The sequence below is a fragment of the Microtus oregoni genome, unplaced genomic scaffold, assembly GCF_018167655.1.
Source record: "Microtus oregoni isolate MIOR12 unplaced genomic scaffold, Mior012 000013F_ref0000133, whole genome shotgun sequence".
Classification (NCBI taxonomy): domain Eukaryota; kingdom Metazoa; phylum Chordata; class Mammalia; order Rodentia; family Cricetidae; genus Microtus; species Microtus oregoni.
Window position 1 is genome coordinate 12,489,663 of NW_024543072.1, and position 24,142 is coordinate 12,513,804.

Genomic DNA, 24,142 nt, shown 5'->3' on the forward strand with positions numbered 1-24,142 from the left:
CTGAGTAGATTCTGGGTAGGACTGATCTGACCACAGGCAGCTCCATTCCTGGGTTCAATGGTGGGTCTGGTTGGAGGAGGTGACATCCGGGACAGACTGCACGGCAGCACTCTCCAGGCCTTTCCTTAGTCTTCCCTCTGAGAAGCAACAGAATAGACAGCAGGCTTTACTGCAGACTGGAGTAGGGTGGCATTGCACACTCTCTTGCAAGGAGAACACGACTTTGGTTGGACAGGTGGCTTTCTCGGCCCTCTTCTTGGGCAGCGAGTAGGAAGGTGGTGAAGTCTGCTCGTGTTCTGACTGGTACTCTGTTCCAGCCCTCCCCTAGTGCAGATGAAAAAGAGGCTTAGAACTGACCTTTTCAGCCAAGTGGGAGCCGCTGTTGTAGCTAGGGATGATGTCTCCTGGGAAAGCTGCCTTCCGCAGCATCACTAATACCAGGAGTGAAGAACCTGCTGCTGCTAACAAACTTAAACTCTCCCTGATGGCTCAGTCTCATCAGGGGATGCCTGAACGGAAGCCAGAAATGCACTATTGAGACATGCAAGAATTCTGGGTGCCTTTGTGCCCCACACATACATGTTCTTGCTGTATCTGTGAGCCCTGACACATGCCACCCATTCATGTATCTTCTGCTCCGTAAGGACATGAAATAGTGCCATAGAGGAGTAGGGGCCTTGGCAAAGGGTCCACAGGGAAGTTTAGTCCCAAGCTGAGATTACAGGTTGTGCTGGCATGACTCATGGGATCATTCATAGCACACTGTGGCCCCACCAGACAAACAAACCCATGTGTGCTTTGATGATATACATGCCATGTAAGCGTGCAGGAACGTTCTGTGGATGTGGTCACTCTCTGCCATTTTTTCAATTCATTGTTCTCTTAAAAGGTGCCAAGAGGAACAGGGTCCCTGGGTCTTTGATGCTTGTCAGTTGTGATCATATCTGGGTCATAGGTAAAGCCATGGGACACTGAGAATTGTTGGAATCCTGGAAAAACTTCCCGAGGACACATGGGCTTGCCTGAGTCCATCTTCCATCCCTTGTGGACGGTGCCACCTATGGTCTTTTTAAGGTCTTGCTCTTTTCTTTACACCTTCATAAGGAGTACCAGATAGAATCCATCCAATGACCTCGGCCTTTCAGTTAGTCACTGCTGCTAATCAAGCTGTCCCCAAACTTAGTGGCTTAGAACAAGAATCATTTATTAGTTTTGAAGAGTCTATAGTTCAACCTGATTGTTCTGCTATGTCTGCACTGTGTCTGGGTTCTGTGGCATGTGACTGTAGGGGTTGCTTGGGGGCCATCCTAATTCTTCTGTGTATCACAGCATCTTGTCAGCAGGCTACCCTAGGGGCGTTTATATAGTAGTAGCCAAGCCCAAGGGCAGAAATGGAAACATACAGCCACCCATATCACTATGTTACATTTACTTCTCTCCCATAGGTCAAAGCTGTCTGTGTGGCCAAGGCCAGAAACAAAGACAGATGGATATTCAAAGTGATGAGGAAACAGTATGGGACTAGAGAGACCATTCCCAGGGCCCAAAGGCAGTCACCTACTCCACTTGTGGACACTGTTTATGCTACATTGGCTTCTGGGTGCTGAGACATTCTCTGGATTATGATGGGTGTCCTTCCTTCCTTCCTTCCTTCCTTCCTTCCTTCCTTCTTTCCCTTTCTCCCTTCCTTCATTTTGTAATTTTTTCTTTCATATACTGTATTCCAACCACTCCCTCCACTCCTCCCAGTCAGTTCACTCCTACCTTCCATCTTTCCATCTCCCCCAGTTCACCTCCTATGTTTCCTTTCCAAAAATAACGAACAAAAAAATCAGGCCTCCTAGGACTATCAACCAAACATGGCATAACAAGATGCAATAATACTAGGTACAAACTCTCAAGGTTGGATGAGGCAATCAAGTAGGAGAAAAAGGGCTCTAAGTGTAGGCAAAAGAGTCAGCGACAGCCTTATTCCCACCGTTAGGAGTCTCACAAGAACACTAATCTACACAACCATAATGCATACGCAGAGGACCTAGCTCAGATCAATATAGGGTCCTTGGTTGTCACTTCAGTCTCTATGAGCCCCTCTGAGTCCCGCTTAGTTGACTGTGTGGGTCATCTTCTTGTGGTGTCCTCGACACTTCTGGCTTCTACAATCCTTCCTCCCTGTCTTCTGCAGGGTTGCCCTGGCTCCATCTGGTGTTTGGCTATGGTTCTCTGCATCTGCTCCTATCAGTTGCTAGGTGATGCCACTCTGATTACAGTTGGGCTAGGCAACCATCTGTGAGTATAGCAGAATACCATTAGGATTTCTCTTGACACAAATTCATCTGAGTTTATCCATACTTCCACAACTGACAGGATTTCATTACTTTTTATGGCTGAATAGTATTCAATTTATTTATGCTTTGTATTTTTCTCTATCCATCCATCTGTCCGTTCGTCCGTCTGTTGATGGATACTTAGGTTGATTTCATATCTTGAGTATTGTGAACAGTGCTATAAAACCAAATGCTTAAACAGGCTATTGTCAAAGCTATTGGTTGATCTCCACAAACTGATGGTACGTTCCACTGCTGAAGACAAAACCTACATAACTCATTGAACATGGAAAAGTTGAGTTGGTGCCTACACAGAGCCTTCACCCCTACTGACTAGTGTTCATGGTACTGGGAATTACTTCACATGCTACTAAAGGAGAAACATAGACATAAACCCAGATACAAACCCTTTGATTTATAATCGTGACCTGCTTGCAAGATGTGCTAGTAAAAGCTTATGGGACTAACCAACCAATATCTAATTGTATTTAAGACCCACTTCATAAGAAGGAACCAATCCTCAACACTGCTTGGGTGACCAAGAACCTGAGCCTAGATAAGCCAAGGATCTAGAGGAAAACTAAACAGTACTGTTTAGCAAAGGGAATAGATAGTAACAAAATGACTCCTAATGACATTCTGCTATACTCATAGATCAGTGTCTTGTTCAGCCATCATCAGAGACATCCTGCAGTAGATGAGAAATACTGAGACCCATAGCTGGACAAGGCCCCAGATAGGGTCCCAAAACTTAGAGAAGAAGCTGACACAAGCCCATCTCTAACTCAGATGCTTTCTTCAACTGATGCCTACTTGTAAGTGAAAACTTAGTTTTTTTTCCCAGTGGAGTCTTGTTGGGTATATAAAACAATTCTTTTTTAAGTTGTTGTTTGTTTGTTTTCTATTGATTTTATTGAGCTATACATTTTTCTCTGCTCCCCTCCCTTCTTTCCCCCTCCCCTTCAACCCTCTCCCATGGTCTCCATGCTCCCAGTTTACTCGGGAGATCTTGTTTTTTTCTACTTCCCATGTAGATTAGATCCATGTATGACTCTCTTAGGGTCCTCATTGTTGTCTAGGTTCTCTGGGATTGTGATTTGTAGGCTGGTTTTCTTTGCTTTATGTCTAAAACCCACTTATGAGTGAGTAAATATGATATTTATCTTTCTGGGTCTGGGTTACCTCACTCAATATGATATTTTCTGGATCCATCCATTTGCCTGAAAATTTCAAGATGTTATTTTTTTCTGCTGTATAGTACTCCATTGTGTAAATGTACCACATTTTCCTTATCCATTCTTTGGTTGAAGGGCATTTAGGTTGTTTCCAGGTTCTGGTTATGACAAACAATGCTGCTATGGACATAGTTGAGCACATGTCTTTGTGGTGTGATTGAGCATCCTTAGGGTAAATATCCAAAAGTGATATTACTGGATCTTGAAGAAGGTTGTTTCCTCATTTTCTGAGAAATCGCCACACCAATATCCAAAAGGGTTTTACCAGTTTGCACTCCCACCAGCAATGTAGGAGTGTTCCCTTTACCCCACAACCTCTCCAGCTTAAGTTGTCATCAGTGTTTTTGATCTTGGCCATTCTTACAGGTGTAAGATGGAATCTCAGAGTTGTTTTGATTTGCATGTCACTGATGGCTAAAGATGTTGAGCATTTCCTGAAGTGTCTTTCAGCCATTTTAGATTCCTCTGTTGAGTTCTCTGTTTGGGTCTGTACTCCATTTTTTTTATTGGATTATTTGTTTTTTTGATGATGTATTTCTTGAGTTCTTTGTATATTTTTGAGAACAGCCCTCTGTCTGATGTGGGATTGTTGAAGATCTTTTCCCATTCTGTAGGCTGTCTTTTTGTCTTGTTGACCATGTCCTTTGCTTTACAGAAGCTTTTCAGTTTCAGGAGGGCCCATTTATTAATTGTTTCTCTCAGTGTCTGTGCTGCTGGGGTTATATTTAAGAAGTAAGTGGTCTTCTGTGCCTATATGTTCAAGTGTATGTCCCTCTTTCTCTTCTGTGAGGTTTAGTGTTGCTGGCTCTATGTTGAGGTCTTTGATCCATTTGGACTTGAGTTTTGTGCATGTTGATAGATCTATTTTCATTCTTCTACATGTTGATATCCGGTTATGCCAACACCATTTGTTAAATGTGCTTTTTTTCCATTTTATATTTTTTCTTTGTTTGTAGGTGTGTGGATTAATATCTGGGTCTTTCATTCAGTTCCATGGGTCCTACTGTCTGTTCTTATGCCAATACCAGGCTGTTCTCAGTACTATAGCTCTGTAGTAGAGTTTGAAGTCAGGGATTGTGATGCCTCCAGAAGTTCTTTTATTGTACAGGATTGTTTTGGCTATCCTGGGTTTATTGCTTTTCCATATGAAGTTGAGTACCGTTCTTTCAAGGTCTGTGAAGAATTTTGCTATGATTTTGATGGACATTGCATTGAATCTGTAGATTGCTTATGGTAAGATTGCCATTTTTTACTATATTAATTCTACATACCCAAGAGCATGAGAAATCTTTCCACTTTCTGGTGTCTTCTTCAATTTCTTTCTTCAAAGATTTAAAGTTCTTATCATATAAGTATTCCACTTGTTTGATTAGAGTTACTTTGAGTTATTTTATGCTATTTGTTGCTATTTAGAAGGGTGATATTTCTCTGATTTCTTTCTCAGCACATTTATCATCTGTGTAAAGGAGGGCTACTAATTTTTTTGAGTTAATCTTGTATCCTGCTGCATTATTGTAGGTGTTTATGAGTTGTAGAAGTTCCTTAGTAGAATTTTTGATGTCGCTTATGTAAACTATCATATCATCAGCAAGTAGTGAGAGTTTGACTTTTTCTTTTTTGATTTACATCCTCTTGATCTCCCTTTGTTGTCTTATTACTCTAGCTAGGACCTCAAGACTGATTATTCTCTGGATTTCCTCTGTTTCTGTTGTTATGTCCCCCTTTTCATTTCTGATTTTGTTAATTTGGATTTTTTCCCCTGCTTTTTGGTTAGTTTGGATAAAGGTTTGTCTATTTTGTTGATTTTCTTGAAGAACCCACTCTTCCCATTGATTCTTTGTATTGTTTTCTTTGTTTCTATTTTGGTGATTTTCGCTCTCAATTTTATTATTTTCTGCTGTCTAGTTCTCCTGGGCTAGTTTGCTTCTTTATGTTCTCAAGTTTTTAAATGTTCTGTTAATTCACTAGTGTGGAATTTTTCTAGCTTCTTTATCTAGGCATTTAGTGCTATGAACTTTCCTCTTAACACTGCTTTCATTGTGTCTCATATATTTGGATATGTTGTGTGGTCATTTTCATTGAATTTTAGCAAGTCTTTAATTTCACCCTTTATTTCATCCTTGACCCATTGATGATTCAGGTGAGCATTGTTTAATTTCTATGTGTTTGTAGGCTTTCTGGATTTAATGTTGTTGTTGAATCCTAGTTTTAAGCCATGGTGATCTGATAAGATACATGGGGTTATTCCAATTTTTTTGTATCTATTGAGGTTTGTTTTGTTATCTAGTATGTGGTCAATTTTTGAGAAGGTTCCATGAGGTTTTGAAAAGAATTTAAAACCATCCTTAAGGCCAGATCCCAGGCCCAGCAGCAGATGGCCAACACAAAATAAATTTAATGGTAGTTTTAGAAGGTTTTTTTTTGTGTGTGTCATAATACTTCTCTTGAGCATTTTGTATTTTTCACTTTTAATTTGTCATTTGTTTATATATTATGATTTCCTATTGTGGTGTTTTTATGGGATTCCTGTGTGTTCCAGTGTGTATATCCACGCTCTATATATGTTTTTTGTACTCTTTTCTTTGGCTCTTTGTTTTTCTGCTTGTTTGTTTATATTGTCCTGTACAGGATTATTTGGTTTTATCTATTATTATTATTATTATTATTATTATTAGTTTATTATTAATATTGTTACTTGTTTGTTTTCTGATAAGAGAAAGCAAGAAAGGATTTGAATTTGGGTGGGTGGGTGGGTAGGAGGAAGAGAATCTGGGAAGAGTTAAGGGAGGGGCAACCATAATCAGAATATTTTATATGAAAAAAATCTATTTTCAGTAAAAAATAAAATTAAATGAAAGTTAAATAAAATTTAATAAAGAAGGCTGATGTTGTAGGAGGAGAGGTAAGTAGATGCTGTGGAGTTGACAGAAGATGAGAGGGTGCTGGCGATCGGGCGCAGAGTGCTGTCGGGAAGACTAAGTCTTTGTGTGGTCATAGTGGGGTGACTGTGGTCAGCAGTGCTGTAGCTGTATTAAATGCTACACAATAGCTGGATGAGATGAGTTTGGATGCCCCATCATAGAGAAAATGTATGAAGTGATAAATATACTAATTTAGCTGACGTGCTTGTTATAGAATGCATGCAAATATTAAAATATCTCACTGTATTCTATATATCTCCAGTTATTATGTTGATTAAAACAAAATAAAAATAATAAAGCAAAATAAGAATAATTTTTATTTTCTCTTGCTTTCTGTTGCTGTGATTAAAAAAAAAATGTGATCAAAAGCACCTTGAGTAGGAAAGGGCCTATCTGGCTCACACTTCCATGTCATAGTCTATGGAAGGAAGTCAGGGCAGGAATCTAAGCAGGAACCTGGAGGCAGGAGCTGAAGCAGAGCGAGACCACAGAGGATCACCGGTTACTGGCTTGTTCCCTGTGGCTTGCTCGGCCTTCTTCCTTATGGTATGGTACCACCCAGAACCACCTGCCCTGCTATGGTACCACCCAGAACCACCTGCCCTGCTATGGTACCACCCAGAACCACCTGCCTGCTATGGTACCACCCAGAACCACCTGCCTGCTATGGTACCACCCTCTCACTTTAATCATTAATTAAGAAAATGCTCCACAAGTTTGCCTACGAGCCATTCTGATGGAGTCATTTTCTTAGTTGGGGTTTCTTCTCCCTACATGATTTTATGTCTTGTGTTAAGTTGATAAAAACCTAGCTAGCACAATTCTTCAATTTCACTTAAAAAATAGGTCTTGGGGGTCCCACATGGGATGGTGGAAACCCAGTGACTTCTATGGAAATTCAAGGGGCTTTGATAACTTGAGTCTGTAGGTTGGGGGCTCTGGGTGCCGCGACAGTTACAAAGCACCACGTCAGAGTCCTCACAGAGCTATCTGCTGGCAGTATTGTCCTCACTCTGGAGCATAGTGAAGAGGCCAACCTCAGGCCTTTTTGCATCTTTCTCAGGGGCCTAAGCCCTAACTTGTATCATGTCTATGCTTCAGGGTCAGGCTGCCAAATGGACAGACCAAAGTCCTGGCTAGACTAGAACACAGGCGACTGCAGGCATACCTGTTGGTCTGCTTTGCCTATCTCTGAAATGGCCTGTAGGATCCTCCTCTGGGCACCACAGTGTTCTTCTTTGCATCATTATGAACCTGGCTCTCTGGACTACCATGTGGCAGCTTCTTGGACCCAAGAAGGCCATTGCATAGGAATCGTGTCTTTCAGGGTCTTGTTTTATTGATGAGCAAGGTGAAGAGTGGAAAGGAGAAATGCTTTGCCTGGGAGTTTAAGGATCTCTTAGAATTTCCAGTAGGGTCTACTCTTGGGCATTTCCCTGTGGTAGTCCTGGGATTACTCCTGCTACAGTGAAGCTGAGACGAGACTTACTGGTAAGTCTGTTTTCCCACCAGTATAGAAAGCTGAGGGCCTCTATACCAGCACCCTTGACACTTGCTCATGTAGAACTGTTTGTGTGACAGCCAGGAGGAGGCATTTCCAGAGAAGCACCAGGAAATAAAATCTTTTTGGTTAGCACTACACAGTGACTGGAGTCTTAGTGACTCCAGGGCATGGGGAGAGTGGCCTTGTGAGACTACAGGAGGTACTCAGCTTCCTCTGGAGAATCTGCCCCTGGGATCAGGAATGCAAGGATAAAGCATCCTAGGGTTTCTCTTGATGTGATGAAACATCATGACCAGAAAGCAAGTTAGGGAGGAAAGGGTTTATTCGACTTATACTTCATCATTGCTGTTCATCATAGAAGGGAAACAAGATAGGAACTCATACAGGGCAGAATCCTGGAGGCAAGAGTTGATGCAAAGGCCTTGGAGGGGAGCTACTTATTGGCTTGCTTTTCTTGGCTTGCTCAACCTGCTTTCTTACAGAACCCAGGATCACCAGCCCAGGGATGCCACCACCCACCATGGGCTGGGCCCTCCCACATTGATCACTAATTGAGAAAATACCTTACAACTGGATCTCTTGGAGGCATTCCTCAACTGGGGCTCCCTCCTCTGATGACTGTAGCTTGTTGTAGTGATATTTCATTTGTATTTTAATAAATAGAGTTTGCCTGCAGGTCATAGAGTAAAACAGTCACACTGATCAGCCTTACAGACCAGGCAGTGGTGACACACACCTTCAATCCCAGTAGCCACACTAGTTTGCCATAGAAAGCAGGCAGTAGTGATGCATGCCTTTAATCCTAGCCCAGAGAGAGGAATATAAGACAGAAGGAGACAGCTCTCAGAGAGTCTCATTCTGAGATTCCTGGAGGCAGGATTGCCATTTCAGACTGAGGTAGAGGTAAGAGTCAGTGACTGGCTGTGTGTTTTGATTTTCTGACCTTAAGGCTGAACTTCAATATCTCTTTTTGGGTTTTTATTAATTGTGCTACAGCTTGTATGAAGTTGACATCCAAAACCAACCAGCACAAGGAGGTAATGGAAGCATTCTAGGGTAGCAAAATGACTTTCCTATGTGTTGACAATTTAGGTTACAAGTGACAGAAATGAAACATGAAGTGGCTTAGGAAGCAAAGTAAACTCTTGGGAAGTCCAGGAGACAGTGTCAGACACAGATGGACCTCAAGGCTTGAATAGCGTCAACATAGCAGTGTCCCCGGCTTATACCTGCTTGCTTCTGTATTGGTTCCATTCTTAGGCAGTGTCCCTTGGGGAAGTTGGATGGCTTGTGCAGAGCTGTTGCTTCATGTTTATTAGAGTCGTACTTAACAACAACAACGACAACAACAAAAACAAAGAAACAGCTCCTGGCCTCTCACAGTGGTAGGTCAGTGAGAGTGTGTCTTATTTCTGGGCTCCAGGATCCACTCTGGACTCCTACCCTCAGGTAGTTGATTCAGTTGACTTACCTTGTAGATAGATGTTCCTTCCTAATGCTGGGGAAAGTCTCAGTGAAGGATCTTGGCCATCTATTCATCTCTGAATCAGTTGGAACATGAGCTTCTGATTGGATTTGGGAGAGTCACCTCTTGGTACAAAGCAAGAGGAAGGGAGTTCTAGGAAGAAAATCAGATCCTGAAGCAAGACAAGGCCTGTGGTATTGGCTAGGGGTCATCACATGAGACGTTGACATTCGGAGGATTCGAGTGTTTGACCCAGAGTTAGAATGGCCCATCCCAAGGCTGGGTCAGGTCTCTTCAGGGTAGTCAGTAGTCTTATCTGTCTCTAGAGGGTCAAGAAACCTCTGATGTGAGGTACAGTGGGAGATGGGGAAACCCGAGGCAGGGCACCAGCCCATGTAGCCTGGAGGACAGAACAGCCAGAATTGAGACTATACGCGAGAAAAAAAAAAAGGATTACAAAGGGTGGTTTTTGTCATAGTACCTTTCAGATGGCAGAAAGGATTCCCAATGCTAGACGATAACCACTCTATACCCTAGGGCTAGATGCTGATGAGGATGTTGGGTCTAAGTTGCTGCCTTGCAGCCTGCTCTGAATGAATGAAGTAGACAGGAACCCCCGTTTCTGCTGGTGGCTGCCTGGGTTAGGAGCGTTGGGGTTAGTTGCCCTCCCGGCTAGATCCCTTCCCATTTAAAGATGGTTCTTCCTTCCTCTTCTCCCATGCTCAGATATCCGTGGGCTCCAAAGCTTTCTGGACCAGGCCTCACGGCTGGGCCTCGACGTCTCTTTACAAAAGGTGGACAAGAATATCAGTCACGTGTTCACCAGTCTCTTCACCACCATGAAGACAGAGGAGCTGAACCGCTACCGGGACACGCTGCGCCGTGCCATCTTACTGCTTAGCCCACAAGGGGCCCACTCCTTCATCAATGAGGTAGGTCACGGGAGCTGAGGCCGCTCATGCCTGGTGCCCAGGGCCGCTGAATGGGTCAGGTGTATAAGAGAAACAAACAGGGAACACATGTACCTGACTATACAGAGAGAAGCCTCAACACGATATGGCTACTGATGGGTCCCTAATAGGTGACCCATGTTCTTCTCTGACTCAGAAGAGGCTATGGGACAGGTGGGAAGCCTGCTTGTAAGTTACTGCCCTGATTTTCCAAGTTGAAACCCAGATGTTTTTCCTAGCAGTTTTCTTTTCTTCGTTTCATCCACCTGTAGGGATAAATTGAGTTTCTAGCTCTCTGGAGAAGTGGGCAGGTTTGCCGCGGGATTTGTTGACATTCGGTGGAGGCGTCTGTGGCGTACCAAGTGGTGCCTGGGGTGAGCGAGCGTCTTCTTTGGCGCTTGTGCTGATTGGTGTGTGCTCCTTTGAAAAACACCTCTATTAGGGATCTGGACTTCCACAGGAAGGCTAGGGAGGGCCTCCAATTTCACAAAGAATCCATTAATTTGAGATCAGACTAGAAAACTGAGCTAGAAGTGCTGGCTGGGACTGGTTCCAGGGGTCTCATGGCACAGAGGTGGTAAACAGAGAGTGGCTGTCACTCCCTGGGCCTGAGTTGGTTTGAGGGAAGAACTGGCTACCGGTGTGGTGCATCTGGGAACAAGTGAGGGCCCAATGGACCATAGGAGTATAGAACAGTGGATGCTCCCTGGGGTTTCCCTCCTGACCCAAGCCACCTTGCCAGCCTACTCTGATTTCAGGTAAAATGAAAGAGAAAGGCTGAATTATACTAATTTCATCTGATGTACTATGCTTCCTTATTCTGCTTTTCCCCTCTAATTAATTATCATTCAGAATGCTACCTCATGCACCAGGAACCAGCATGAAGTCCACTGCTGGAGAGCCTAACACTGAGAACGCTTAATTTGGTGTAAGTTGGCCAGCAGCCCCGGTGCTCTCAGCTAATCAGGCCCGGATCATGCTGGTGGTCAGCCAGGCTGTGCTGTCCTGTGGGTTCTCAGCGTCCTCAGCAGAGCTCTCTTCCCTGTATGCAGTGATTCAGCCTCAGATTAGCAGTGCTGACATGACCGGCCTTTCTCAGAATGCTCTCAGTGGTGTGTTTGCAGAAGGTGGCTCACAGGGTGACTTTTCTCTCTGTTTACTGCAGACTTGGATCCATCTGCCCTGGGGAGAGTCTCCACAGTTTTTGTCACCAGCTTCCCAGCTTCTCACTTTGTTCTAATTCCTTGGCCTTTCTGCTCATCTCCTTCCCCCTCTGCCATTGATCTCTGGGACGCTTGGGAGAGGAAAGAAAATGGGTCTTGCAGTTCCACAGATTCTGGTCCAGTCTCTGCTCCACTTCCTGTCTGTGTGATGTTGATCAATTTGTTTGATCTTTATAGACTCAGTTGCTGCAGCTGCTAAGATCACAGTGCTGAGAAACATTTGGCTGTGCATACACATGCATATTTTCCATCTACACGAATCTAGGCCTTTCTTGTTTCTCAGTCCCCGAAGGATTTACACACAACCACAACTGGCCTAAATGTGTTAGTTCCAAGTGAGTAATTATCCAGACTCCTGTGGTGCCGTGTGCACTGTGCTTGGCTTTAGCCGGCTGCCTTTTCTAATTCTCCAGACTGTGTTCACACTCTGGGTGTTTTGGGGCCTGGATACAATGGAGTGGCTCCTTCCCTTGTCAGGCAGCTCTGACTGGAGCGGTGTCAGGAGTCTGAGTGTGAAGACAGTCTCTGAATTTGGATTAGAGGACATACCACCTCTGCCTTTCTTTAAGTGCCTATAAAGTCCTAGTCTCTGGTTCCCAGCCAGGCCACCGGAAATAGAGGAAGCCATCCTTTCCTGGTGCCCACGTTGGTCTGGCCCTTGGTGCTCATTTCCCCCTCAGCACCTGTTTCAGTTGTGATTTTAACAGTTGTTAAGTGATTTGTATCAAGTCATTGTTACTAAGAGGCAGAATGGAATTCTAGTCTGGGCTTGGCCTGTTCCAGAGTCTTCTCTCCTCCACTGCTGGTGACTTCAGAGGACACAGTGTGTTACACTTTCTGTCAAAGATGCATGTGGTTGTTGCCAGCATCGGGGAGGAAGATATGCTTCGGGGGTTGTTCCAGGCCTCATTCTAAGAGTCTTAGTGTGTCTATCAGGCATAGATGGGAGAAGGATCTAGAGTCTGGAGAACACTTCTGTCCAGCTGTCTAGTCCTGCAAGTCTCCTAAAAGACGGGGAGCTCCATCTTTGTCATTGCCTGGGGACATTGCTTGAGCTCCTCAGGCAGACTGACCCACTTTCCTCTTTGTTAGGACAGGACAGATGATTCTCACGAGGGTGACCCCCTTTCTGAATCTTATGACTTTCAGAGCACTGTCTAGAGGAGTGAGAGGCCACTGCCGTGTGGATTGGAAGGCACAGAGGAGCTGTGGGGCCTTGTAGGTTGTGCGGCCTTCCCAGCTGCCATGCCTTATTTCTCCCTTTTAGAAAGCATGGCTGAATGGGAGTGGGTGAAGAAAGTCAGCCCTGCTGGAGACTTGCCTTCCCCTAAGTGTGAGTCTGCTGATGCACTTGACGCTTTCATTGTTGTTAGTACCGAGCCTTGCACACCATGACCTGCTAGGCTGCCAGTGAACCGTGTTAGAAACTGTCTCTCTGTGTAGTAACCCTGTTGAAGCAGTTCACTGCCCTCAGCCCTTGCCTGTGGGTTACATGGTACCAGTGGATTATCTGTGATTTAACATCTTGAGGCACAGTGTTGCCTGGGGCTAGCAGATTTCCAAACTCTGGTTTTGGTGATCTGTTGGAAGGTGGGTTGTAGGAAACCACCATCTTGGTGCTTGCCTGGGTCCCTGTGGGCTCTTGGACCCACTGCTGTCCATGACTCAGTCTTTTTTTTTTTTAAATATTTATTTATTTATTATGGATATAATATTCTGTTTGCATATATGCCTGCTAGAAGAGGACACCAGACCTCATTACAGATGGTTGTGAGCCACCATGTGGTTGCTGGGAATCGAACTCGGGTCCTTTGGAAGAGCACGCAATGCTCTTAACTGCTGAGCCATCTCTCCAGCCCCAACTCAGTCTTTTTTATTTTATTTTAATTCTTTCTATTTAAATAACATTTTTTCCTTTGCTTTACATGCCAATCAGTTTCCCCTCCCTCCTCACCTCCTGTCCCCTCCACTTTCCCATCTACCCCCTCCCCATCTGCTCCTCTTCCATCTCCATTCAGAATGGACAGACATCCCATGGGCTTGCACAAAGCAGGGCACATCAAGTTGAGGCAGGACCAAGCTCCTCCCCTTACATCAAGGCGGGGCCAGGTAATCCAGCACGGGGGGGGGGGGGAGGGGGAGAGGTTACTCACACCCAGCTAAGTGCCAGGGAGAGGTCCTGTTCTCACTTAACAGTGAGAAGCCTTACTAAGAGACCAAGCTACACAACTGCATGACTCATTCTGAATTCCACATTTTCTTCACGATGTTGACACAGTGTCTTTAAAAGGTAGCAAGAGGGCTGGGTTTATGGCTCCGTGTAGGACAGTTGGCTAGCATGCACAAAGATTTGGGTTCCACCTGACATCATAATAAAACAGAAACAGCAGCAAAGTAGGGTGTCCAGAAGCACCCCTGGAGTATCTGAGCTTGGAGGCGAATCCCCCACCCCCATGCTGCCTGGAACAGCTGAGCTTGGAGGGATTACATTCCTGGTATTCTGGTCCCAGGTCTGTGATCGCCACACAGATGTCCTTGTGACTTGCTGAACAATTTCTGCCTCCGGCAGGACGTGCTCTGTTCTGTTCTTGGCCTTGGAGGGAGGGAAGGAAGAGGGAGGCAGGGAGACTCCTTGCAGTCACCTTACCTGGAAGTGGGCTGGGCTCACTGTCTCTCCAGTTCGGTTTTGGCACTGGCTGGCGGATGACTTTAGCGGGCTGTGAGTTTGCCTGTGATGTCATTGTCACTCAAGCCTGTCAACTGGTTCACCAGATGGGGAGGTGGGCATGGGTCTTTCTACTTCACTCCAGAGCCTTGGGAACTCAAGCAATGAAGTCTGAAGCTGCTGAGGAGGGCTAAGATCAGGGCCTTGCTCTGGAGAGCCTGCTCAGCGACAGCTTCTCGAGCTGTGTTCTCACACATTCCATCTGGCGCATTTGCAGGTTTAATGAGCCCCAGCACTGTGGCTGGCTTCCTGCTTTTATGGGGCTTCCAGCTTGGTCAGCAAAGATGGAGATATGAAAAAGTCCTGTTATCCATAGTGGCAGAAGGGATGGAACAGTACCTTGTGGCCAGTGAGACAGATGATGACAGTGTCTGGGAGGCTTCCTGAACGCAGTAATAACAAGGCCAGGCCTAGAAGAATGACCTGGCACCAACTGAATGGATACAGAGAGGCAGGTGACCAGAAATGGCTGACACTGAAGCTAAGCTGACGGTAGGAAAGACTCCTGAGTCAGGTCAGGGAATCAGCTGTAGGCAGGATCAATTGGTGCAGGTGGGGGCGCAGTTACAGATCTTAGAGGCTAATGGTCCACAGTCTTCCTGTCTTCATCCCTCTCCAGGTCGTGTTTGATGGGGGAGACCAGCTGTCCACTGACAGCTGGCTCTTCACTGGATGTTTGTGTCCCATTTGTCACTGTCTGTCTGTCATCTAATCCCTCCATCTAGCCAATCACCTGTGGACCCAACCAGTACTGTCTGGTGGCTCCTGTGGATCAAGGACCATATTAAATACCAGGATACAGGAACTAGTCTTCTCTCTGAGGCCAACTGGACCACGTACTACAGAGCATCCTCAGAAGCTAGTGGAGAGGGGGTGACCCAGGGCTCCCTCCCACTGAGGCTTCTGCTGGCTGTGTGTGAGCTCTCAGATTTACCCTTTCACCTTGTCATTGTTGGGAGCCTGCTTCTAGCTTTCCATAGTCCCCTCTCTCCTTTGCTTCTTCTGTATTTTCTTCTCTTTTCTTTCCATCTGCGATGTCTAGTTAGAAATGAGAGCCTAGCCAAACGCTCTGTAAAAGACAGCTGATTGCTCCTCGTTCACAGTGACAGGTGCCGCGTTCCCTCCCCCACTGTCCCATGAAAATCGGGCTTTCTTTCCATTCTACTGGGATGGAAAACCATGGGTTGGGGCTATGTAACATTCCCTCTTTTCTCATTTGAGAGCCCCCAAACCTGGCCATCTTTTGGGGGAGTAAGTGGGTGTTTCTTATAGTTCTTGTTTCCTGTAGAAAGGCTTATAGCTGAGGTTATCTCGTTTGTGTTTTGGCTGAATCTTTGGCTGCTCAGCAAGTCCTAGGTGGCTTATTAATCCAGGACTTTGGTCTTAAACCTTCTGCTGTTGGGAAGATTTATAGTTAATTGCCTTAGAATCCTATTCTAGGTCAGCAGAGGTCAGCAAATAGCCTGGACTTCTCCTGTAGGTGGAGTGGTCCTCACCCAGATGTGCCATGTGGTACAAGGCACAGAGATGAATATACGGGGCTGGAGTGGAAGTACACATTGATGTAAGCAGGTGTGGGAGACTAGTTCACAATATGTATGTATGTATGTATGTATACACAGAGACAGACAGACAGACAGACACACACACACACACACACACACACACACTACTGTCTCCACTTTTCCACTCCCCAACACATCCAGGTAACACCAGCCCCTCAAACTGGCACAGTCTGTCAGGCACCAGAACACACGCAGACAGACACCCCTAGAGAAAACCCATGTTGCAGTGTGCCCCTATATCAACCAGAGTGGTGACCTTCTGGCGGCAGAGTGGTCTAAGGTGATCTTTGCAATGTTGAGAAAGGAAAGGCCATGACGAAGTGACAATGGCAACAGGTGACATTTGCCTTTGTGGTTAGGCACTGACAGACTCTTCTGTCGTGGAAGGACAGGAGAAAGACTGGGGAAACGGCTTTAGGGACAGCTTCTCATTGCTCCTATTGGTCCTTTTGCACAGGCTGGGTGGAATATGGAGGGTGACAAAGGTGGAAAGGGTCCCCCTCATCAACATCCTTTCCCAGCTTGGCCTCCCAGGATGACAGCATGGCCAGAGGCCAATTTAATCCTTAATGGAAGTGGGTTGACTCCAAGCAATTTCCTTTCTGGTTCTGCTGCAGTGAGTGAGGCCCCCACAATCTGAATATAAAGAATCTGCTCTTTATCCTGGTTGTTGCAAAGGTAAATTAAGGAGGCACAGTGTTCTGTTGTCCCACGTGGTGTGTGCAAATATCTCTCGCTCCAAAACGGCAAATCTCTAGCAGACGACTTTATCACTCAGAGCTAGCATAATTCCATGCCATTTAAGTATCATTTACCAAGATATTTTAAATTACTAATTAATTATAAAAGATTAATTTTGAAACAAGGCCCCACATTTGCATTTAATTATATCTCACTGTCTATGGATTTTAAAGCCCTGGCACTTTTTAACGAAAGTGCTGTGAATTGGAGTTTTGTTGCTTTCCCTCAGACCTTCTTACCAGCAAGAGCTTGAGGAAGGGCATTTCCTACAGTTTGTCCTGGCAGCTTTAGAGCTCAGTGCTTATGGGAGGAAGGTTGACCTCGGGGCCTGCTGTCTCCAAGATCCTCCTCCCTTGATACAGAGCTGGCCCATCGGCTTCCCATCTACTCCTCAACTATTTTGCTGTGTTTCCCATCTGGTGACCCGGAATGTTTTTGCAGGATCCGAGGCTGCTCATCTCTGCTAATCCCTGTTTTCAGAGCCTAGGAAATGGATGATGGTAGGATCCCAGGAACATTGACTTCTGTTCCCAGGCAAACACTGTTTATAGCCTCAGCTGAACATACTAAACTTGTTCTTAGTGTTCTCGCCAAGCAGAATGACCTAAGTAAAACACTGCTTTGAAAGAACTTAATCTTTGGTTTCTGTTATTTCAAAGGAGAATCTAAGCAATCAATGGGAGATAGTGTATGAAAGCCCGTGCTGCTTCCAGTCTGAGTTACCCCTGTTCTCCATGCTCAGGAATGCTTGAGGAAGCTAGCTGCTTCTTTGTGGAGTCAGAGGGAGAGGGAGAAGGGAGGAGGAGGCAGGGGAACCTGAAGCATGGGCCTGAAGGGACCTTGGGTTCTTTCTTTGTCAGGCTATTAAATATCTGAGCAGAATGTTAGTCTTTTCTTGTGTCTTACTAGCAGCCTGCCCCTTCATCCAGGAGGCCTGGGGCTCAAAGGGTATATGCAAGTACAGGCGGCTGAGATGACTCAGTTACCCTCTTTATGCACTGAGGCACTGCGAGTTTTCAGATTAGAAGGCCTCCTCTGAGGTGGCATGGACGAAGGGCTACATCGGAAGCCTGGTGGGGACTCTAGGAGAGCGTTACACAGGCGGAGGGGAGGCGAAGCTGGGTGAGTCGGCATGGACTCATTTAACAGGCAAAGCTGTTGGGGCTGTACACATCTCTACAGCAGCATCAGAGTTCTGGAACAGCCGATGGCAATGCTCAGGGCTGCTGGAAGTCTAGCCTCAGACTTTGCTCTGTTGTTTCTGCTCCATTCTCTCAGCCAAAGCGAGTAGCAGGGGCAGCTGAGTGAAAAGGCGTAAGAGTCTTTACCTCTTGAGTTTTATGTCTGAAGTTACATGGCAAAGGAAAGAAAGTACAGGGTAGAGAATTGGGGGCAGTCCATCATCACCCCAGTGTGCGGATGGAAGAAAACTTTCCCACCTGCCGGAGGAAAGAGGTTGGGGGAGAGCTGGGGCCATTACCCTGTTTTCTTGCTTTGTTTCTACATTGTCCAGCTTTGGAGGAGGATGGTGACAATGGGGTCTAGGATAAAGAGGGAGGGCGCTGGTGTTTCTGGACCAAGTTGAATTTTTGTGGACCCATCAGCTGACCGTGTTGTTTCGACAATGCTAGGAGAGCAGGGCTTTGGCAGAGCAAGGAGTGTGATGGGGTTGGCCAATAGTCCAGAGCAGCTCGTCTCCAAAGCCAGTCTCTTCACACTGTGTGTTTGTGGGAGGAGGCTTGTTACCCATGGAAGATGTAGGGGAAACCGTCTTTCTCCTAAACCTTCACTGAGAGTCCTTGAATACACTATGCAGGAGAAAGTGATACAGGAAAGCACTCTGGAAACTTTGGGGGAGCCCAGAAGTGTCATTCATGAGTGGTCAATAGAGTTGGGTCAGATCAACTGACCTAAGAGAGCTTCATCTGAGGATGAGGGACTCCTTCCACTTGCTCCCCATTTGATTGATATTTTCTTGGAAGATCCCGGGCTCCCTGAGAGCATTTACATCTTCCTTCTGTTTATGATGGGGGGAGGAGACATGGTTCTAAGCAGACCTGCCCTATGCCTGTCCCACTGTCTAACTCTGTGACTCCCCATAGCCTTGGCTTCCCATTTGCGCAGTGAGATTACTACCTTTGACTCGTTAGTTTATTCTAAGAAACAGCAGTTTTTCAAGAAGTGCAGGTCTGCCCCCTTCCTTCTCCTCAGAGTCTGCCGTAGTTCTAGGCATCGAGGAGGTACCAGGCACTATTGTATGAATTATATGAATGGAGAGCGAGTCTCAGAACATGTAAAGCGATGACGCACCAGGGACATGGGGAAAACATACTGGCATTACTGAGCAAAGGCAGCTCTACAGATCTGTGTGTGCTAGTGCTTGTCATCATGGCTGTGATTGTGACCTACCACTGAGATGGTGGACCTGGAGAGAGGTGAGGTATTTTTGGGGGGATATCATAACAGGTATATCTACTCTGTATTCTCCACCTATGGCTGGGGTAGCTCAGCATCTCTCTGTCCCCAGTTCATTATACTCCACATCTTCAGCATTGTTCCCATGTGCCGGCAAACAAAAGGCATTATGGTCCATGGCTGGAGTCATGGATCTTGGGGCAAAGGAGTTGCTGGTTATACAAGACAAGTACAACTATGAGAGAAACAAAACATGACAGCGGAACATGGAAGTGTTTTCCAGGAGAAACACACACACATGTCCCCATCTAAAAAGCTCTGGAACACTGGGGGCATGTAGGCAGGGAGTGGTTTCCAACCACATGGGCAGTGCAGGAAGGGAAATAATATAGGTTAAACAATGACACAGGGCAGAAGACTAAAAAACACCCATCTCCCTTCCTTCTTCTCATCCACATGACCTATTCTCGTCTTCACCAAAGCAATCTGAGGTTTGTGGATGCTCAGATGGCCATGTGATGCCTCTTTAGGTGCTCAGGCTGAAACTCACAGTCCTGGTTATTGTGTCCTGGGATGGCTATTACAATGGTGGAATGAATCAGCATGGGGCTGCTGGGGTCAAGGTGAATGTGTCAGTAGCTCAGAGGAGAACCTGGACGTATTCTGCCTCTTCATTCACTCTCTGTCAAGAAGCATGACTTCTGGAACCAAATAAGGAAGACCAGATGTGCTTGTGACTCCCAGCATTGAGGAAAGAGGCCAGCAAAAAGAGACAGATAATTTCTGGTTTTTGGCCACTCTAGTTGGGATTGAACACTAAACTATCAAAAAACCCTTCAGAGTGTTCTCAAAGGAGAGCACAGGAGTCCTGGGGAACTTAAAGGGAGGGAGATCTCAGTGACCCTCAGGCTCCAGATGTTGCCTGGTGATTGTAGATTATGTCCTGAAACAGGGCAGGACATCTCAGGCCATTTCCCATCTGAGCTATCACTGGCCCATGCCACTAGTGATAGCGGTTTGGTGGCATCTCAGGATTTCTGGTTAATAGGCACCTGGAAGGGAGATGGCCACAGGTGCTTTCTACCTCCAGAGTGACTTTTCAGCTGTGAAGGAATCCCACAGCAGCCTGTCAGTGATTGGGCTACTACTAAGACACAGTGGGCTTCATGTCTGGATCCTTTAGGGGACAGGCATGGTCTGTGGTCCTAAAGAGCCATCATGTTGAACCAGAGAGAAGAAACCCATACTTAAAAAGACCAGTGAGCCTGGAAATTGGCACCCAGCTGTGAGCACCCGGTTGTCAGTGACCTTCCACCTATCACCGTATTGGGAAGACTGTGTGTCACTGCCCTTCTCTGTACCATTGTGGACAAGGGCTCCAGCGCAGGCATCCATGTGAACTTTCCTTGGGTGGTGCTCCAGATGGGAGACTTTGAAGCAAGCTAAAGAATTTTGAGAATGAGTAAAATCACCTTTTGTAATGACACTGGGCGCAATAGCACCCGTAGATCTGCTGTGTAGGGCCCCTAGGCAGGAATACCAAGTCATGGAGGGAGCAAGTGGGGGTAAGTATACTGTATTAATGGAGTGGGGATCAGGCAGTAAACAACAGTAACTGAGGCAATGATGCCTGCCTTGAAGAGACGCCGGGATATCCCAGATCTGTGCTTGTGGGATTTGAATGAAAATTGCCTGGAGAAATTGAAACAAGGAACACCAGCATGAGAAGGGAGGGGAAAGCGTCCTGTCTGCCTCATAGAGGAGCATGTCATGCAGGAAGCGGAGGACATTTGCTCTTGTTGTCTATTGTCATGTGATAAACTATCCTGAAGCTTCGTTAATAAAATAATCATTTTATTAACTTTCATGCTTTACTTGGGTCAAAATTCATTAAGGGATCAGCTGGACAGCTCTGTGCTAGAGACTGTCATGTGGCCACGGTTACATTCTGCAAGAATGAGAAGCTGGAGAAGCCGGCAGCTGGGCAGTCATCTTCACTTGACCCTTATAATATGATGGTTTGGGTGTCCTTAAAGCACTGTGACCTGGGGACAATATATATTTTTATCATGCGACTGATCAGAGTTCAAATATAGGTAAACTGTCAAGCTAAAGGGAAGCTCAGGCTTGCCCATCACTGGGTTCTGTAAGGATGAGTGAGAGGATGGGTCAGAGTGGGGGCACTGTGCCATGTGTTTGGGATCTGTGGTATGAGTGTTCATGATGTCGCCATTTGAGAGCAACTTGAAAGTCACTGATAGGAAGCAAAGTTTCCTTCCTTCCTTCCTTCCTTCCTTCCTTCCTTCCTTTCTTTCTTTCTTTCTTTTTTTCTTTCTTTCGTCTTACTATATAGCCATATAGCCAAGGGTAGCTGCACACTCATCATCCTCCCATACCAACTTCTTGAGCGCTTGACTGCAGATGTGTACAATACCTCACATGGAATGACAATCTTTGGAACAATGCCCAAAGAAAGAGTGAAAGTTGGAGAAGATGTGGTAGAGAGGTGGAGACTCAGGGTGAGGTAGAGTTCCTCATACTTTCTCTGACTTGACTATACTGTCTTCCCTTTTTCAAAGCTGATGAGGGTCCCTTGTTTCTCATGGTTTGCCTTTACTTGATATAATGGAAGAAAATTGAAGTCAAGAAAGGGTATTGTTCAGCTGTCTCCCAGGAGACTTGGGAAGATGCCTTGGGAAACCCAGAGAGCGAGGTATGAGATTTGCACTGTGGTTCTAGAATGATATAGCTGTGGTAGGCTCAGCCTGAAGGACAGTAGCAGGCTACAGACCAAATGTTCTGCTTGGCATCACGTACTCCATAACAAAGGCACTTCTTATCAAAAACAATATTTCTTAGTTGGGTAATCATGAAGTTAGAGAGAGTAGTTACACTGAAGGGAATATATAAGTTTTATGTCTAAACTAGTAATACCCAGACATTAATTATCCTGTTATAATTAAATCTAGTAATCCATTACATTGCCATATAATGGGATGTAGTTATATAGGACTCCAGTGAGGTTAATGAAGTCCTGAAGAATAGGATTCAAAATCTAAAGCTCAGAACAAAGACCTTTCATTTCAGGCAATGGTTATTCCATCTCCCTTTTCTTCCCAGTCATTTATTCATTGCCGAGTCAACGTTTGTTGAAGTGTGGTGTTTGAGAGCTCTTGCCTCTCCTCTCAGAGACCAAGCAAGTAGAAACAGCATAGGACAGGCCCAAGTGTTGGGTGATGAGGGTTTTCTCCATGGTTTGCCTACCTGACAGGGAGCTCTCTATAAAAACCAGTGTCTGCACTGAGTGTTAAAGGGCAGGGAGGGGCCCACAAGGAAGATCAACAACAAGAAGAAACTCACCAGGGATGTAGCGGGGTTCTGTAGAAGGTGAGAGCATGAGCAATAGATTTTCTAATATGGCAACATCAAAAGAGACATGTGGAGAAGGAGGAGGAACCTGGAAAAGACCTTGCCTTGTGAAAGCCTGGAATTAACCCTTTAGGCGATGGGAGCCATCACAGCATGGGTGGGGATCTTCCCAGTGCTTCTGAAAGCTCTGGGTGGCCTTAGGAAGTGGGGTAGGTTGCATGGGGCATCTGGGCAGGGATTAAAGGTGGTATCGATATGTTGATGAGCACTGACATTGCACTGAGCTAAGGCGAGGTAACCAGGATGTAAGTACTTCAGGTAACTATTCAGAAATCCATTTTGTAGAACTTAAGGTGAGACTCCATTTAATTTTTGAACAAAATTCTAATTTCAGAAATATTTTAGTTTTAACAGGAAAATGAGCTAAGATGGTGCTGTTCTACTCCACACCCAGCTTTTCTCATTGTTAGCATTTTGTATTAGTATAATTGTCATAACGAAGACATTTATACATCATTAATTAACCTTCATAGTTCATTGACATTGCCTTAGTTTTTAACCTAAAGTTTTTAAAAAATTTTGGATGCTTTTATTTCTAGTGTATAATTTTCCTTGTTATAGTTTATGTAATGTTTTTCACATGGTTAGATTTGGGGTATGGACTTTGAGAGGAAAGGCCACATGGGTAGACTAGTGCCTTTCTCATTATATCACCTAATAGATGTGTACATACTGTCAGTGTGGCTTGTCACTTCCAATGCTGGACCTGATCCTCTCATCAGTATAGTTTAAGGTCCCTGTAGTTTCTTCTTTTCCATACTGTACTCTTTTTTTTTTAGTGGAATTTTTTTTTTATTTAAAAATTTCCACCTCCTCCCTGCCTCCCTTTCCCCCCTCCCCACGTCCCCCTCCCCTCCCCCTCCCTCTCCAGTCTGAAGAGCAGTCAGGGTTCCCTGCCCTGTGGGCAGTCCAAGGTCCTCCCCCCTCCATCCAGGTATAGGAAGGTGAGCATCCAAACAGGCTAGGCTTCCACAAAGCCAGTACATGCAGTAGAATCAAAACCCAGTGCCATTGTCCTTGACTTCTCAGCAGCCCTCATTGTCCACCATGTTCAGAGAGTCCGGTTTTATCCCATGCTTTTTCAGTCCTAGTCCAGCTGTCCTTGGTGAGCTCCCATTAGATCAGCCCCATTGTCTCAGTGGGTGGGTGCCCCCTCGCGGTCTTGACTTCCTTGCTCATGTTCTCCCTCCTTCTGCTCCTCATTTGGACCTTGGGAGCTCAGTCCAGTGCTCCAGTGTGGGTCTCTGTTTCTATCTCCATCCATCGCCAGATGAAGGTTCTATGGTGATATGCAAGATATTCATTAGTATGGCTATAGGATCGGACCATTTTCAGGCTCTCTCTCCTCAGCTGCCCAAGGACTCCATACTGTACTCTTGAAGATGACCCTGTGTTCAACCTACAGTTGAGGTACATGGTTTCTACACAAGTCATGTGGAATTCTTTAGAATTAGGGACTCAAAGTGATTTTTGAATGGCTGATATGTTTAGTATATGAGCTTGATGGCAGCAGTACTGGAAATTGTGGTGGTGGTGATGGTAATGGCTGTAATGTAATGACATTTTAAGAGAAGTGATTATCAAGATGGTGGCGGCAACTGTGGTTGTGATGATAATGGTGATAGCGATGGTAACTGTAGTGATG

At 45.5% G+C, this 24,142-nt stretch overlaps 1 protein-coding gene across 2 annotated transcripts in view; it reads left to right on the forward strand.

Moving 5' to 3' along the window:
* The window catches only part of Grid1 (glutamate ionotropic receptor delta type subunit 1), a 748,494-nt gene that overhangs the window by 198,663 nt on the left and 525,689 nt on the right, over window positions 1-24,142 (forward strand). For both annotated transcript variants that reach the window (XM_041662801.1, XM_041662802.1), the window contains exon 4: window positions 10,176-10,381. In XM_041662801.1, the coding sequence (XP_041518735.1) occupies window positions 10,176-10,381 (206 nt within the window). The remainder of the gene's footprint in view (window positions 1-10,175; window positions 10,382-24,142) is intronic.